The 15039-nt window shown below is 41.5% G+C and overlaps 1 protein-coding gene across 2 annotated transcripts in view; it reads left to right on the top strand.

The window, feature by feature from the left end:
• ptpdc1a (protein tyrosine phosphatase domain containing 1a) overlaps window positions 1-9496 on the top strand; it is a 67415-nt gene extending 57919 nt beyond the window's left edge. Inside the window, exons 6-10 of one of the 2 annotated variants that reach the window (XM_039798441.1) lie at window positions 253-390; window positions 473-1581; window positions 4759-4966; window positions 8040-8150; window positions 8236-9496. In XM_039798441.1, coding sequence (XP_039654375.1) covers window positions 253-390; window positions 473-1581; window positions 4759-4966; window positions 8040-8101 — 1517 coding nt within the window. In that variant the 3' untranslated portion in view covers window positions 8102-8150; window positions 8236-9496. The remainder of the gene's footprint in view (window positions 1-252; window positions 391-472; window positions 1582-4758; window positions 4967-8039; window positions 8151-8235) is intronic. The other variant, XM_039798440.1, reaches the window with a different exon arrangement.
• The last annotated feature ends 5543 nt before the right edge of the window (window positions 9497-15039 follow it).

The raw sequence follows: 15039 nt of genomic DNA, 5'->3' as shown, positions 1-15039 counted from the left end.
ACACAAAAAAAAGATGTCGGTATAGATAGTGAATGAACAAACTAGAGCCCGACCGACATATCGGCGGGCCGATATTAGGCATTTTCCAAACTATCGGTATCTGCATTTATATTGGCCGATAAATGAATATTTCATACCAGTCTATCTGAAATAATTTGCCCGTGCGTGGTGAGCAGTGTGATGTATTATCACTGAAAAATTCTGAGGTAGATATTGATCAGCTCTGAATTATTCTGGCTTTGTGTATTTCAGTTTATTACTACAACTTTGGGTGGAAGGATTATGGTGTGGCATCTCTGACTACAATCCTTGACATGGTGAAAGTCATGTCATTTGCTGTCCAAGAGGGGAAAATGGCTGTCCACTGCCATGCTGGTCTTGGAAGAACAGGTTTGTAACACGGGCAATTTGGCATTGTACAAATCCTCATGTATGCTTGTAAGATATCCGATTCATATTTTTCATCATGTAGGTGTGTTGTTGGCTTGTTACTTGGTTTTCACGTCCCGCATGAGCGCTGATCAAGCCATCCTGTTTGTTCGAGCCAAGAGACCCAACTCCATCCAGACCAGAGGCCAGCTGCTGTGTGTCAGGGAGTTCGCCCAGTTCCTGGTTCCTCTCCGAAGCGTCTTCTCCTGTGCAGAACCCAAAGCAAGTGCTGTCACCTTGTCCCAGTACCTTACCCGGCAGCGCCACCTGCTGCATGGCTACGAGGCTCGACAGATGAAGAATGTGCCAAAGATCGTCCAGCTGGTGTGCAGGCTCCTCGTCGACATCGCAGCCAACCGACAGGTGGTGATTGAGGAGGAGCGGCTGGAGATCCCCGACCTCACAGCCGAGGTGGAGAAGACCGTGTCCCAGCAAGCCCTTCAGCAGCTCGGGAAGGAGATGAGAGGGAAGGGGATTCCTGTTCCACCTTTTTCGTCTCATCCTCTCAGCCCACCTGCTCTACAGTCCAGACCTCCTCATGATCAACCTCTCGCCAGTGACAATGAGCTTGACCCTTTGTGGAGGCAGCAGAATGTAGAAAGCCCTCAGAAGTCCTCCCTGTCCACAAACAGGAGCCTCAGTTACAGTGATTCTGTCCTTGACCAACTTGGACCACAGCAGCACAATTTAGGAAATCTGAAGAGCAACAAACCAATCAGGTGCCTGATCAAACATTCCTTGTCTCACAGTAGCCTTCCAGCCTGTATCCCTCCCAGATTCTATGACCTCTCTCTTCAGGACATCATTAGAAGCATTCGGGGCCACAATACAGAAGCAAAGCAAGACACGGGATTCCCCTTATTAAAAAAGCCACTACATCAGGGGCTTGAGAGTTTGTCTTTAGATCTGTCCGAGCAGGGAAACAAATCTCACTGTGATGCCACACTGCCAGCCTTATCAACCAAGAGCAAACTGCTTACCAGTGAGGGGCCACCAGATGTGGAAGTGTCAGCAGGTGGAGCAGACGCAGGGGTTCCCTTCATCACCCTCCATTCTGAGCTCTCCCCAGAAAGCAGATGTCTGCTGGTGGCCAAAGCTCTGGCCATGAACCTGACTGACAAGGATTTCACCTCCAAGGTCTCAGTGTGGCAGGTAGTGTACCCCATAAAATACTCTCAAATATACCATGTAGTCGCATGAATACTCCTGTGCTGTTATTCTGGACTCTTGTCTGGAGTCTCTGCACTAGTATCCTCTAGAGTTGGATTGATTTCCTGGTTTCACCGGTCCAGTCCGTTGTACGAGTCTAAACCAGTTTGATTTTATGCTAACCAGTTGAACCGGCATTTGCCACTATGTCACCTTCTGGCAAATTAAAAAGTAGCTGACATTAGCAACCTTTGCCGACACCGTCACGGTGCTAAATCCAACTTGTATTGCAACAGCGTTGGGCAGTAGCTTAACTAGTTTAAATACTTCTCAATAGCATTGCTGTTTACTAAATCTACTAAAAAAGCTTTTTAGTAGCTTAGCTCTTGTATTAGTTGTGTGGTAGCGTCCACACAAGCTACATTTCAAAAGCTCAAGCTCAGCAGTCTGAAATAAAACTTCTGAGGATCACTGACGCCACCGGTGTAAACTACTTTTGTCATGCTGCTGTAGCTTAGCTTGCTATGTTTATTTGGGGCCAACATTAGCTTCAGTGTAGCGAAGCTTCATTTAATGTAGAATAACTGGTAGCTTAGCTTACTAAACTTTCTAAGTAGCAGCCTAACAGTAAATAAATGAACAGAACAGAATTTGAAATAAACAGATTCATGTCATATCTCGTGAGGGCGATAAACATGCTCACGAGCAAATTACATTATCTCACACGTGCGAAATGTAGGGAGAGCAAAACTAAGCATCATGCGCATGGAGCAGCCACCACACGCCAGAGAGCGTCTGCATGGCGAGCACTGGAGGGCATACACGCTGTCACAGATCATTCTGCTCTCAAAGTTGATTTCTGCTTGCGCGAATGGACCTGACTTTTGACAATTTGGGGGCGAAACATTAGAGCTAGCCTTAGCTAACATGGCTGTAGGTAGCCTAGCTACCGTAGCTGGACTAATCCATAACAGAAATTTAGAGCCAACTAACTAAATAATTATTCTATTATTTTTGCCGTGTTTAACTTCACATTACATCATACTCCTAGTCACAGAACTTTAAGCAGGCAAACGTATTGCATATTATTTATTGCTCACCATAAAAACTTTGAATTGATAATAGTCTGAACAATGTATGTAGCCCTTTGTATTGATTACACCTGATAGCCTATAGTTTTGCTGTAAATTACAACATTGGTGTGAATCTACAGAGGCAGGTTCCTATATGATAGGATTTGTTTAGATTTGTATTATTGTGTCATGGGTAAATATGTTCTGCCCAAGCAGGCTAACAAGACCCAATTATTAAGAAAAAGAGACTTAAAACCAGAGTAGCATCATATATTACAAATAATACTAAACTAATTAACCAACCTGACGTTTTTCCCAAGCATTAGAAACTGCTTTAAAATTAAACTACTATTATAATCACTGTCAATTTCTACATTTTAACAGAGAATAACATGTGCAGTCTTAAGACATGACCATTGTAATGGGGTCATATACCTGGAGTCTCTAATTGGTTGCCTGTCAAGTCTTCAGGAAGTCAGTCCTAAACATGATCTCCTGTAAAACCACCATGTGTTGTGTATACACTTCAATATTAAACACACATGATGTCATGTGTACAGTAGGGAGCTTTAGAGGTGCTGGTAGGTGGATTATTTTACCTTTGGACAGAGCCAGGCTAGCTGTTTTCCCCCTGTTACCATTCTTCATGCTAAGTTAAGATAACCGGCTGCTGGTTCAGGCTTCATATTATATAACGGACATACATAAGAGTGGTGTTGATCTTCTCATCTAACTCTCAGAAGGAAAATAAATGAGCGTATGTCCCTAAAATGTTGAACTATTCCATTAATAATTAATAAGTCCTGGTAAATTGATGAGACTGCCAGCTTCTGCATGTCATGTCTCCTGGTGTCACACCATGTCAGATTTAATGCGGTATCTGCTACATCACTTAAAAAGGACACTTGGAACAGACCAACACAGTCACTACTAGCTTTCTGCATATTTCCTGTGTCATAAACGAGAAACACGGTTTCCATTATCTGGTTAGATGAAAAAAGAAACCCATTTTTTACCAGCTAGATTTTTGAGCCATTGTCTTGGCCATGCATACAGTACACATGACTGGGTTTCTATAGGCATTGTACATATGCATCATGTGCAAGACAAAGACTTCAGACACAGAAAGTATTACTGTGACAGCAGGGTTGCAAGATGAAAACCGATTGTTACACAATTCATCCATGTATTTAAAATAGTTTCATCTTAGGTTTAGATCAAACAACACTAGTTGTTTCTCCAACTACAGGGTCCGTTCTCTTGAAGCAGCATTATGATATCATTAATTATAATTAATAATATCATAATTAACTCACAGCTGTTTTCCTGCAATGATACAGATTTATGTTGCGCACCAGGTGCCTAATATCATGATATTAGGCAAGCATGTTGCCTAGAAGTGTTACATATTCCAGTAAGTTTTGCTTCTGGCCTGCTGCATCTACATGCATATTTTAGGGCAACAAGGTAACATGGTTTGCTGTATAACCAGATTTTCACCTGGTTTCTTTTTGTGACCAAAAGATTCTTCAATGTCAGATGGTAGAAGGATGCAAATAGGTAGCCAGTTGAGAATGCAACCAATGTTTATCCACTTCACTGAAGCCCAAAAAGTAAGTAGACACTCGGTAGAACAGTAGAACTATAATCATCATCTCCTCAATACTTTTCATTTGTACAAATAATGGGGGAAATGTAACATCCAGTTCTGCACATGCCTTCCTTTTTGAAGCCAAGCTTTAATTCTGGGAAATGCTGGGTGAAACCCTTGATCATAGGAGACTCTAATTCCCCCAGTGTGACACACAGGATGCTTCCTCAAATACTCTTTTCAGTATGAGCGATTTGGCACTTGCTCAGCTCTTTAGCTAATGTTTAAAATTAAAAAAAGGTTATCCACAGTTCACTTTGTGTATGACAAATATGCTATGCAACACACATTCAGAGCTCCTATACATTCGTTTTCAACCCTAAAAACATACCCTTGTAGACTGTGCTCATTGTTCATCAATGAGCTGTGTTATAATAGACAAAACCGTAACTTTAGCACATTGTTATTCCTGATTTACACCTGCATTTCTTGCCTCACAAGACGCTTCATTTTCAGTATGCTCTATGTTGTGATGCAGACAGAGCTGAACTCCAGAGAGGGAGCGTGGGAGAGGCTGTGTATGGAGAGAGATCCTCTGGTCCTGTCAGGTCTGATGTGGTCGTGGCTGGAGCAGCTCAAGGACCCAGTCATCAGCAGAGAGGAAGTAAAAGCCCTCTGCGAGAAGAATTTAAACCCACAGAACGCCCTCGGTTCACTAAGAAAGGTAGCTGGGTTGAATATCTGTGTGAAGCTAACAGCGATAACGCCTTTCTTTTAGACATCTTTTAACACAGTGTCCAGTAACACTGTAAAACTAATTATAATGTGGTTGAGTGTTTTTTCAGTGTTTAAGTTTAAATATACAGCACCTTTCTACTTTACTGGATAAAATGCTTCACAACTCGCCTCTCATTCACGCACACATTCATACACTAATGCAAGGCCCTGTTCTGCCCATCGGGAGCTACCTGGATTTCAGTGTCTAGCTCTAGAAGACAGGAGGAGCTGGGGATCGAACCACCAATCTTGTGACCAAAGGACGACCCGCTCTACTTCCTGAGCCCAAAACAAAGGGTGTGTCAGAATTAGGGCTGGATCCGAATATTCAAATATTGGTACGATGGGTATTCGATTTTCAATTTTGGGATTGTTTTTTTAAACATGCGTGCAGGCTGAAATTTTTCGGATTAAAGGTGCAGTAGGTAAGACTTATAAAACTAACTTTCTGTCATATTTGCTGAAACTGACCCTATGTTCGAGTAGAACTACATGAAGCAGGTAATTTAAAAAAAATGTGGCTCCTCTGGCAGAACCTACAGCCTGTAGTGCGATTTGCAAAAATCCACAGCTCCCTGTTCAGATGCACCAATCAGGGCGTCTAACTGTGTGTCAGTCACTGCTCATGCACACGCATTCATTCTCCCTTGTGTGGGGAGGGGCTTAGGAGACCGTTTGGGCTTTATATTTCATTTGAGAAATATCTCTAAATTGAGAACAATACTGCCCAAAGTTACCTTGGAGATGATCATTCATGCTTTTATTTCTTCACGGTTAGATTATTGTAATTCCCTTTTTACTTGTTTTAAAAAAAATTCTTTGAGCCGTCTCCAATTGGTGCAAAATGCAGCAGCAAGGCTTTTAACAGGAACAAACAGAAGGGCACACATTACTCCGATTTTATTTACTCTCCACTGGCTTCCAGTAAAATACAGAATTGATTTCAAAATTTTAGTTTTAACTTTTACAGCACTACATGGACAGACGCCTCAATATATCGGAGACATGTTGACCCCTTACTCTTCTTTTCCGCGCACTTTCTTCGTTCCTCAGTTCAAAACCTCCTGATGGTTCCTAAAACCTGCCTTAAAACTCGGGGAGACCGCTCTTTTCAGGCAGTTGCTCCCAAATTGTGGAATGCCCTGCCCCTGTCGCTGCGTGTGGCCGATTCTACTGTTTCTTTTAAAAAACAGCTGAAGACACTACTATTCAGACAAGCTTTCAGTTGACTGAGCTATAATTTTTTATGTTTTGTATGATGTTTTTTAAATTGTTATATTTGTTGCTTGTGAAGCACTTTGTGATTCTATCTGTGATAGGTGCTATATAAATAAAGCTTACTTACTTACTTACTTACTTTAGCGGAAAGGGGGGAGGGACTGAGAAGTTGTCGATGTTCAAATTTTTGGGCTTTGCAATCCTACCTACAGCACCTTTTAAGCTACTTGCTAAATGTCCGCTAGCCGCTGGCTAATTTATGCAGCGCCATGTCGTCTAGCTCAGCCAAAAACAGGGATGTTGAGTATGAGCGAGCAGTCTGATGTTTGTAGAGGTCTGTATGGTTAGACTGTAGCAGCCTGGTGTCGTTTTCAGGTGATGTGATAAAGGTGAAGATAGTAACACATTAGTTACTGCCCTGCAGAATACCAGTACAGTGAGAAACTGGCTGAGCATTCATTCACACGTGCTGCATCGGTCGTCACTCGTCAGACAGTCCGGTAAAAACTCTTTTTTTCTTTTCTCTTTCCGTTTGCATTGAATGCCTGCAGCAAAAAGTTAAGTCCGAATCAACTTTTGGAGAAAAGCAACCCGACGGCAACCTGCTGTGGACAATCATGTATGGTTTATTAGACTCGTAACGTTACTGTGAAAACGTTTTAAACACTATAGAAGGTAAAAAAAAAACAACTAAATAAAGCAGCAGTCGCTTCATCTTGCGCTTCGTCGCCTTTTATTTTCTCTCTTTTTCCAAAGCTGCCTTAAAGTGTGGTTGGAAATGTTGCTTTCCCCCGCCACTGCCGAAGCTTTGAATATTCACTGTTGAAAAGCACCGAAGCTTCGAAGCTCAAAAAATTGTATAGTATGGTTCGTTACAGCCCTACTCACAATCAATGAGGCTGCCAGATCGGAACCCAACTGAGACGTATAAACGAGACCATGTGTCAAAAAATTATGGATGGTGATGGTGATCCGCGGGCCATACGGATCAACACTGATGATTCGGAATGCATGTGAACCGCGGATTAATTGCAAAGTTTAACCTTACATTTTTACTGTCGCTGTAATTTAAAGTAGGCTGATAAATCTCTATGGAAGGTTGCCCTGAAACGTGAACAGGGCATGCTAAAATCAATTGTATGTTCATGTGAACGGAGCAGTTTAAGAGCAGTTGATGGAGATGTCATTGCTACTGGAGGAGCGGAAGAACTCGAAAAGCCGTGATGCCGGCTAGAGAGCGCCGGTCGTATCAGTGGCAGTTGGTAGTTAAGTTACCCGAGAATAGGGGGCTTTGAGCCGGGTAGAGGGCACTGCAAGCTGCCGGTCATTTGGGCGGACATTACGGTCAAGTCTAGGCGACAAGAAGTGAGCGTTATGCACAGACGACAGTGAAGTTTAGGCACCAAAATGACAAGTTAAGTTTAGGAAAAAGATTGTGGTTTGGATTAAAACACTCCCACGGGACACGCGTTTCCGGCGGAAAGTCCTTTGTTTTCCCCTGTTTTCCTCGAATTCCGCTCCCCGGCTTGAACTTAACAGCCTCTTTTAAGAATGTTTAGTAAGGTAGTGGTTCGATACAGCAGCTGACAAAGATTAGACACAGCCATATTGTCATATTTACTCTTCTTTGTAATATGTAAACGGTACTAGTCCAGAGTATTTAATATGGGCTACATAACTCACCTATGTAACGGTTATCATTTGGCTTTGGACTGTGTTTTTATTTATATGATTTATAAAAAGAAATCTGAAAATGTTTCCATGTAATCTGACCGTATCATCCTTGTTCTTCCTGCTGCCAGGGCCACAGACTCACGTTGCTGTGTATCCTCGACTGTGCTGCTCATCTCCTGCCAATGCCTGAAGAAGTGGAGAATAGTTTTCTCAACCAAACAATACAAGCGTTTACACAGGTGAGTATTAACTGACGGTGTAAATTAAATATATTAAGTGTTTTGCATTTAGTATTGTTTTTTTTCTTCCTTCTTTTCTCTCCAGATTGACCCCGCATCAGAGAAGAACAAGTCTTTATACACAACACTTAAAGCAATCCTGACTCCCATTCTTCATGAGCTGTGTGACAAAGCTGTGGAGGAGAACGAAGACTCCTGATCCAGCCGCAACAGACGACAAGAAGAAGACTCCCAACCAAGTTTCCACTCTCATTTTGGGGCATTATTGTATTTTCAGTCAGTTCCTTGCATCAGATACTGCTGAGATCTGCCAATCTTTAGTCTTTTTTTAATGTCATTTAAAGGTTTAGCATTTCATTCTTGTAAGCTCTTAATAGACTCTAAGCACTGCCATTATTTCGGTTAACGTGCCACTGTGCTCCATTTGAAAGTATTTGTTTGTCATCTGTTCTGTAATATTTGTGAGGGACTAGATGTGCTTTTATTGTCGAACTAGTTTCTAGGAAAATGACTGAGAAACGTTCTCATGATGTTAATATAATGTTATTTAAATGTGTAACTCGGCTGTCAATGCTGTTGGTCTTATTTGTTATTTAAACCAAAATATGTTTTTACACTGTGTATATGCTAAAATATGTCTTATTTATTCAGATCTTATTTGGAATGCAGCAATTGGTTCAATAACTATAACCTGATAAGTTGAAAGATTGCTTTGTTTGTGTAGAATGTAAAGTGTTTTTTTAGAGTAAAATGCAAACTGTGGCTATTGTTATGGCAATGCAAATTCAACAGGCCACAGTCCATTTGCTTTTCCAATCAATTGATGTCCTTAATACTGCGTTCACCAAACACCTCTTACTGTTCTGTTCTGTTGTACATGCATTTGTCAAACATCAATATCTGCCTCCAACCGTTGCGGTTGGCGAAATGCTCTCTGCCTCAACTCAAATGGCCTCTGCCTGGACTCTGTCATGCTGCTGGTGTAACATCGCTGTGTGTGTGTGTGTGTGTGTGTGTGTGTGTGTGTGTGTGTGTGTGTGTGTGTGTGTGTGTGTGTGTGTGTGTGTGTGTGTGTGTGTGTGTGTGTGTGTGTGTGTGTGTGTGTGTGTGTGTGTGTGTGTGTGTGTGTGTGTGTGTGTGTGTGTGTGCACGAGTCAGTGGCCGCCTCTCGCCTCAAAATGTCTCTTTTATGGAATGTAATCTAGATCTGCTGACACATACTGGATGTGGAACACCGATGATGGTAATAATAATATGAAGGACATAAGTGGGGAATTTTCAACAAGAACTATTTTTTCATTGTTAAACAGGCTACTTCTTACAGAATTAAACACAACTTACTGCAAGCCGTGTGAAGTGCGTGCAAATCTTTGATAGGACATTTACATGACTGATGACAGCGATGCAATACATTCATACTGTCATTCCTGTGAAGGGAATATTGTTTCACATGAAAAACTGTTGTGTATGTCAATTCAACATGATTTGGAGCTTAGAAATAGACTTCTCACAGTGTCACTTGTGATTCTGTGTTTATAATGTCATCCTATAAATAGGGTCATAATCAATCATAATCCATGATTATAATCAGTCTTGATTTCAGTTATTACTTCTCAGTTATAACATCTCAGCTGAGTAGATCAATTAATTATTGACATTCCTTAAAAACAGCATGCAATGATTTTTAAGGACACATTTTTCTTATTTGTGAGCCAATTAAAGTCCATCACAAGGCTTGACATATGGCATTATGATCATATTAATGATAATGTTTCAATACCAGACCAAACAACTGGTGGTTGGCCAGTTGAAATTGCAGGAATAAGCATATGTATTATATTTATAAATGTCCACAAACACATACACTCACTCTATCAGAGAGTTACTGGCTTTAGCCAACACGTGTCCTGATAACGCTACTAATGATAAATAGGATTAAATGATTGTGATGATGAATGTTATTGCATTTCAAATCTGTTAACTAACTGTCACAATATTTAAGCTATTTACAATACAGAGCAGAAATATTGATTCATTCATTTATTCATACATTGTGATCCGAGTTATTGCTGCAGTGTACACTCCGAAACAGCAGGGGGAGAAATGCGTCGCCGTGAGCTGCGCCAATAAAACCTCCAAGAAGCAGCAATCGGATCGTGGAGGAGCGACATGGCAGACAGGTGGGTGGGCTGTATTAATCATACATTTATAAATTAAATATACCTCAGTACCCGCACGTGTGCTTTTTACAACGCGTTATATAACCCGTTGTATTGTTTTCTAGCGGAAGAGCCGGCTGTTGTTACCTGACCTTTACTTTTGTGGACAACCATGCTGCTGCTGCTGCTAGCTAGCATTAGCTGTTAGCTCGAAATTGTTAGCCAGCAAGTTGTGAGGAGTGGTTACTGCCGGAGCTGGCTGAGGGCGGTGCAACGTTACAGCACTTCAGACATGCTGTTAATTAGTAAGACTTCTCTACCGGGGACCGCATCCAAAACATGTGTTGTTCTTAAATGACCAGTCACGGTGGCTAGCTAGCTAAGTATTACAACTAGCTAACGTTAGCTTCCATTACCTGTTGAAGGAGTAACGTTATCGGTCCTTGTCCTGGTCCCGGTCCAAGTATAAGGCAGTTAGACTCAAGTCGAGCCCCTTTAATTAATAACATGTCAGATTAACACAGGGGGTATGCAACATTAAGCTATCAAAGAGACATTTTGGGCCCCAAAAAAAGAGAAAAATCTGTCTGGAGCTGCAAAACATATGTGAGCGTTATAATCAAGGGAACAGTCTAGTGTATTATGTCTAAATTAGCCAATCAGCATTACTAATAAGTCTAAATGAGCATTCTGTAGTGATGTTTGTTGCCATTTTAAAGCCCTGTCTTTGAGGGTCTTTCAAGAGAGGGGCATATATTTTCTTAACAATCTGTTTTGTTTTATACATTTAAGAATAGATGCTTTGGTATTTGAATGACTTGACATCACGATTATTTTTCACGATTACTCATTAACCTGAGGGGGGCATTATTTGCAAACGTTTCTAATGCCCCTTTCATTAAAATAGTCAAAAATCGATGCTAGGGTAGCCTACTCCCTTTTCCAGCTGCTGCAATAAATATGCAGAGGAGGCAAATAACTGCACAACATCACGTGAGAAGTGTTTGGTTATTTGTGCTTTAGAACATAATCACTGCTAAACACTCATAAAATAAAACCTCAACAAAACAGTTCTGCTGGTATACAGATGGACTGGAGTATGTGAGGCTAGCTGTTCACTGAATACAATGTGATGTTTCTAGCACTAAAAGCGTAACTCTCGCCAAAATGCATCCTAGGGTATTTTTGTGAATGTACGTGAGTCAAACTTTAGTTTCAAAGCATATTTAGGACCGAATCGCCACTTTAAGATTAACCGTATTCTCGTTTTTGGGTCAAATGGCCTTTTGAATGGGAGTGATTAGGGGCACTCTCATGCTAGTCTCAAAATAGCTATTTTTGAAATAATAAGAAGGCTCAACAGAACGTGATACTTCGCTTCAAGTATCACCAGAAGCTCTACACCTTAACGCAAGCATTGACAACATTCTTTGTGTACACAGATTTACTAAAAAAGTTTTTGAGCAACTCACCGCAGCTGTCGTTTCCGGCGGCAGCCATTTTATCAGTCAAAAACAATCGATTTCTGAATTTTCTTCGGAAAGATCAACATGTTGGCTTTTTCTGGCAACAGACGGGCCCGCTCCTGGCTAATGGTGTCCCCAGCAGTAGAAAATGTACGCTCTGATGGCGTCGATGAGGCTTGTACACAGAGGTACCTGGCTGCCAAGCTGGATAGCGTTGGCAGTGTGTCCTTCATACTCCACCACCAAATCACTGGATTCACTGTGGAGAGTGTACATGGCAAAGCTCTGTAGAGCTGTATCTCTTCCTGAATCTTCTGAGGTGCTGGTCATGCTCTTGGCTCTTACTTCAATCGCCATGTCTTCCTCTGCAAAAATCTCTTCAAGGGCAGAAAGCTTTGCCCGCTTCTACAAAAAAAGAAAAAAACAAAATAAGGCAAAATTACTGGGTAGCCGGACTCAAACATCCATATTAATTTTCTTCTGAAAATGAAGCAAGATGAAACGGGATGTCTGTAGATATTTACCTGTGTTACTACTGGCGCTGCACAAGCTTCATCAGATAAGTCATCATCACTTACTCCCTCTTCATTGTCTTCTTCGGGCTGCTGTGCCTGGTTCCTTTCACCTTTATTCTATATTTGATGGAAACACGGGTATCATATACATTTGATTTACAATGGAAGAGGAGAAAGATTACCAGTAATAAGAATATTAAACACACCTGATGTGCTGCCCTACTAATCAGCTCCTCTAGAAGTTAGGTTTCAGAGTATACCTTATGAAAACAATTGACAAATCAATAGGATTATGATACTCACTTGGTATCTTTTTGAAAGATCACCCCAGATTTTTTCTTTGATGCACTGAGTAAATGTGGAGTCCTCTGCACTTAGGGTGAAGTGGTGCTCAAGTTTCCCCAAGATGGGCAGAATCTGACCCAATGTTGGAATCCTTTCAGCGGACATGCAAAGTGTTTAACCCTTGTGTGGTCCTTCGGGTCCCAGTGACCCGAAGGACAACACAAGGATTATGTACTTCCCTTTACTTTGTTGAGAATTGCTCTCTAAACCCTGTTTCTTGTAAAGTAAGTAAAGTTTATTTCTAGAACACATTTAAACACAGTTTAAGCTGACCAAAATGCTGTACAAACAAGAACTAAGATGCTGTATTAACCCTTGTTTTGAGAGCAATTCTCAACAAAGTAAACGGAAATACATAATCCTTGTGTTGTCCTTCGGGTCACTGGGACCCGAAGGACAACACAAGGGTTAAGTATACAGTAGCTTCATGACTTTAACAAACTCCTCTGCTTGTCTGAAGTCATCAGGCTCATTCGAGATGAGCTGCGTCTCGCCTGTAAAGCGGACGAGAGCAGGCGGGAGCAGCCAGGGGCGGTGACAAAAATCCGCTGTCAAGTCAGACAGTTTTCCAGCCGATTCCAGCAGCCTTCAGGCTGAACAGGAAGTGACAGAAACACTGTGGTCTGATTTTTAATAAAATGTTATCAGACCCATATATCAGCTTGTACACAGTCTCCAGTTGTTTGTATAGACCTCTTTCATGGCAGACATGTTGACATGTCATAGTAGGAAAAGCCCAGGTGTATTCAAAACCATTAATGATGGCTGCATTCCACTTAGGAGAGGCCCTGGTATTGTTCATGTTGACTCACTGAAATAGCTTACTGGGACACTTGATGGAATTGAGCCATCGTTAAGGTTATCAATCTCAGCTGTGCTGTTCCTACTAGGACAAGTCAAAATGTCTGCTGTGAAAAAGGTCCATTATGACAGCGTAGCTGTCAGAATGCTCTACATGCGATCTGTTGCTGGTTTTAATTAACACACACTGTAGATGATCCGTAATCTGAACGGATTTAGTCTCTCTGACTTCTAAACATAACTATCAGCCACACAACATGTGGTTTGTACAGAATAAGTCTTTAAATCAGACAAATCGCAGTTAAAATCCCTCCAATTCAATAAAAAGCTTATATAAAACGTCATCATGTTGAGTCGATTCTGAAACAATCAGCTGAGAGGCCGGTGTTTCCCAGCATGCCCTGGGTCCGCCTGGGTCTTGCAGTTGGTGGAGAGCAACTGCGGCACCTGGCTCTAAAAACTGCGGCCACCTTGATCTCGTGAGATTATCGTTGCCCACGTGTGCATGACGTCAGAGCAAGTCTGGATCAAGTCGGACACAAATCTAACCGGCATGTATTGGGCGGCGATCGCTGGTGATCGATTCTGCACAGATCGGGCTCATCTCGAACAAGCCTAGTATCAGTAACTCACTCCAGTCTGAAAAATGTCCACATAGTTTTATTAACAAGATTAAACTTCTGAACAAAAGATATTTAGCACTGATACTAGAACAAGCCAATTCAAATACCTGTCCTTCTCCATTACCCTCTTGAACCGAGAGTGCATGGCAGCTGCCTGGATGGCAGGGAACTCCTCCAGGAACCTCTCCACCATTAGAAAGAGGCCATTCCACCTGTTCCTAACATCCAAGATGACTACATGTTCTGGAAGGCCTACAGAGAGAGACGGATGGGTCAAAACTGGTTATCCATTTGGGGAAACTGTTTAATAAACAATTTAATCTCGACAAGTTAAGTTTAGCGTATTTTACTTACCGAGAAGTTTCTGCTTTTCCTTTTAAGACGGGTTTAGCCAGGCTAGACCTCTTCAACCAGACGGCCATTGCACGGATCCTTCCTGCCCACCTTGATACTGAGGGCACATTGTACAGTTTTTGAGCAGCAATGTTTAGTGTGTGAGCAAAGCAGCCAATCTTTATTATGCTCATCTTTTTCACTGCCACATCCATGTTTGCTGCATTGTCTACAGTGATGGCTACAACTTTGTACTTTATTTCAAATTCATCCAGAATGTCTCCTATTTCCTTTGCTATGACTTCCCCTGTCTAGTTAGCCTAATAGCTGGTTTGATTTGCAGTGAGAGATGATATTGTGGAAAGTACCCCATGCCAATCTCTAGGTATGGTGAAGGGTATGTGATGATGTGGGGCTATTTTAATTCCAAAGGCTAAGGGAACTTTATCAGGATGCATAGTATCCTGGATCCATGAAATAACTGGCCTTTAAAAATAAAAATCTGCCTTCCTCTATGGGAATTTAACATAGGGGTATGTATACTTATGCCCCCTGTATTTTAAGGAAGAACATTTATTTATTTACAATACATTATTCATTCACAAAAAAAAATGGTGTCCTTAAAAGGTCGGATTTTTTTTTAATTA

This window comes from Perca fluviatilis, chromosome 4 (assembly GCF_010015445.1).
Source record: "Perca fluviatilis chromosome 4, GENO_Pfluv_1.0, whole genome shotgun sequence".
NCBI classification, from domain to species: Eukaryota; Metazoa; Chordata; class Actinopteri; order Perciformes; family Percidae; genus Perca; species Perca fluviatilis.
Note: the sequence above shows the minus strand (reverse complement) of the source record. Positions and strands in the feature narration are given on the sequence as shown.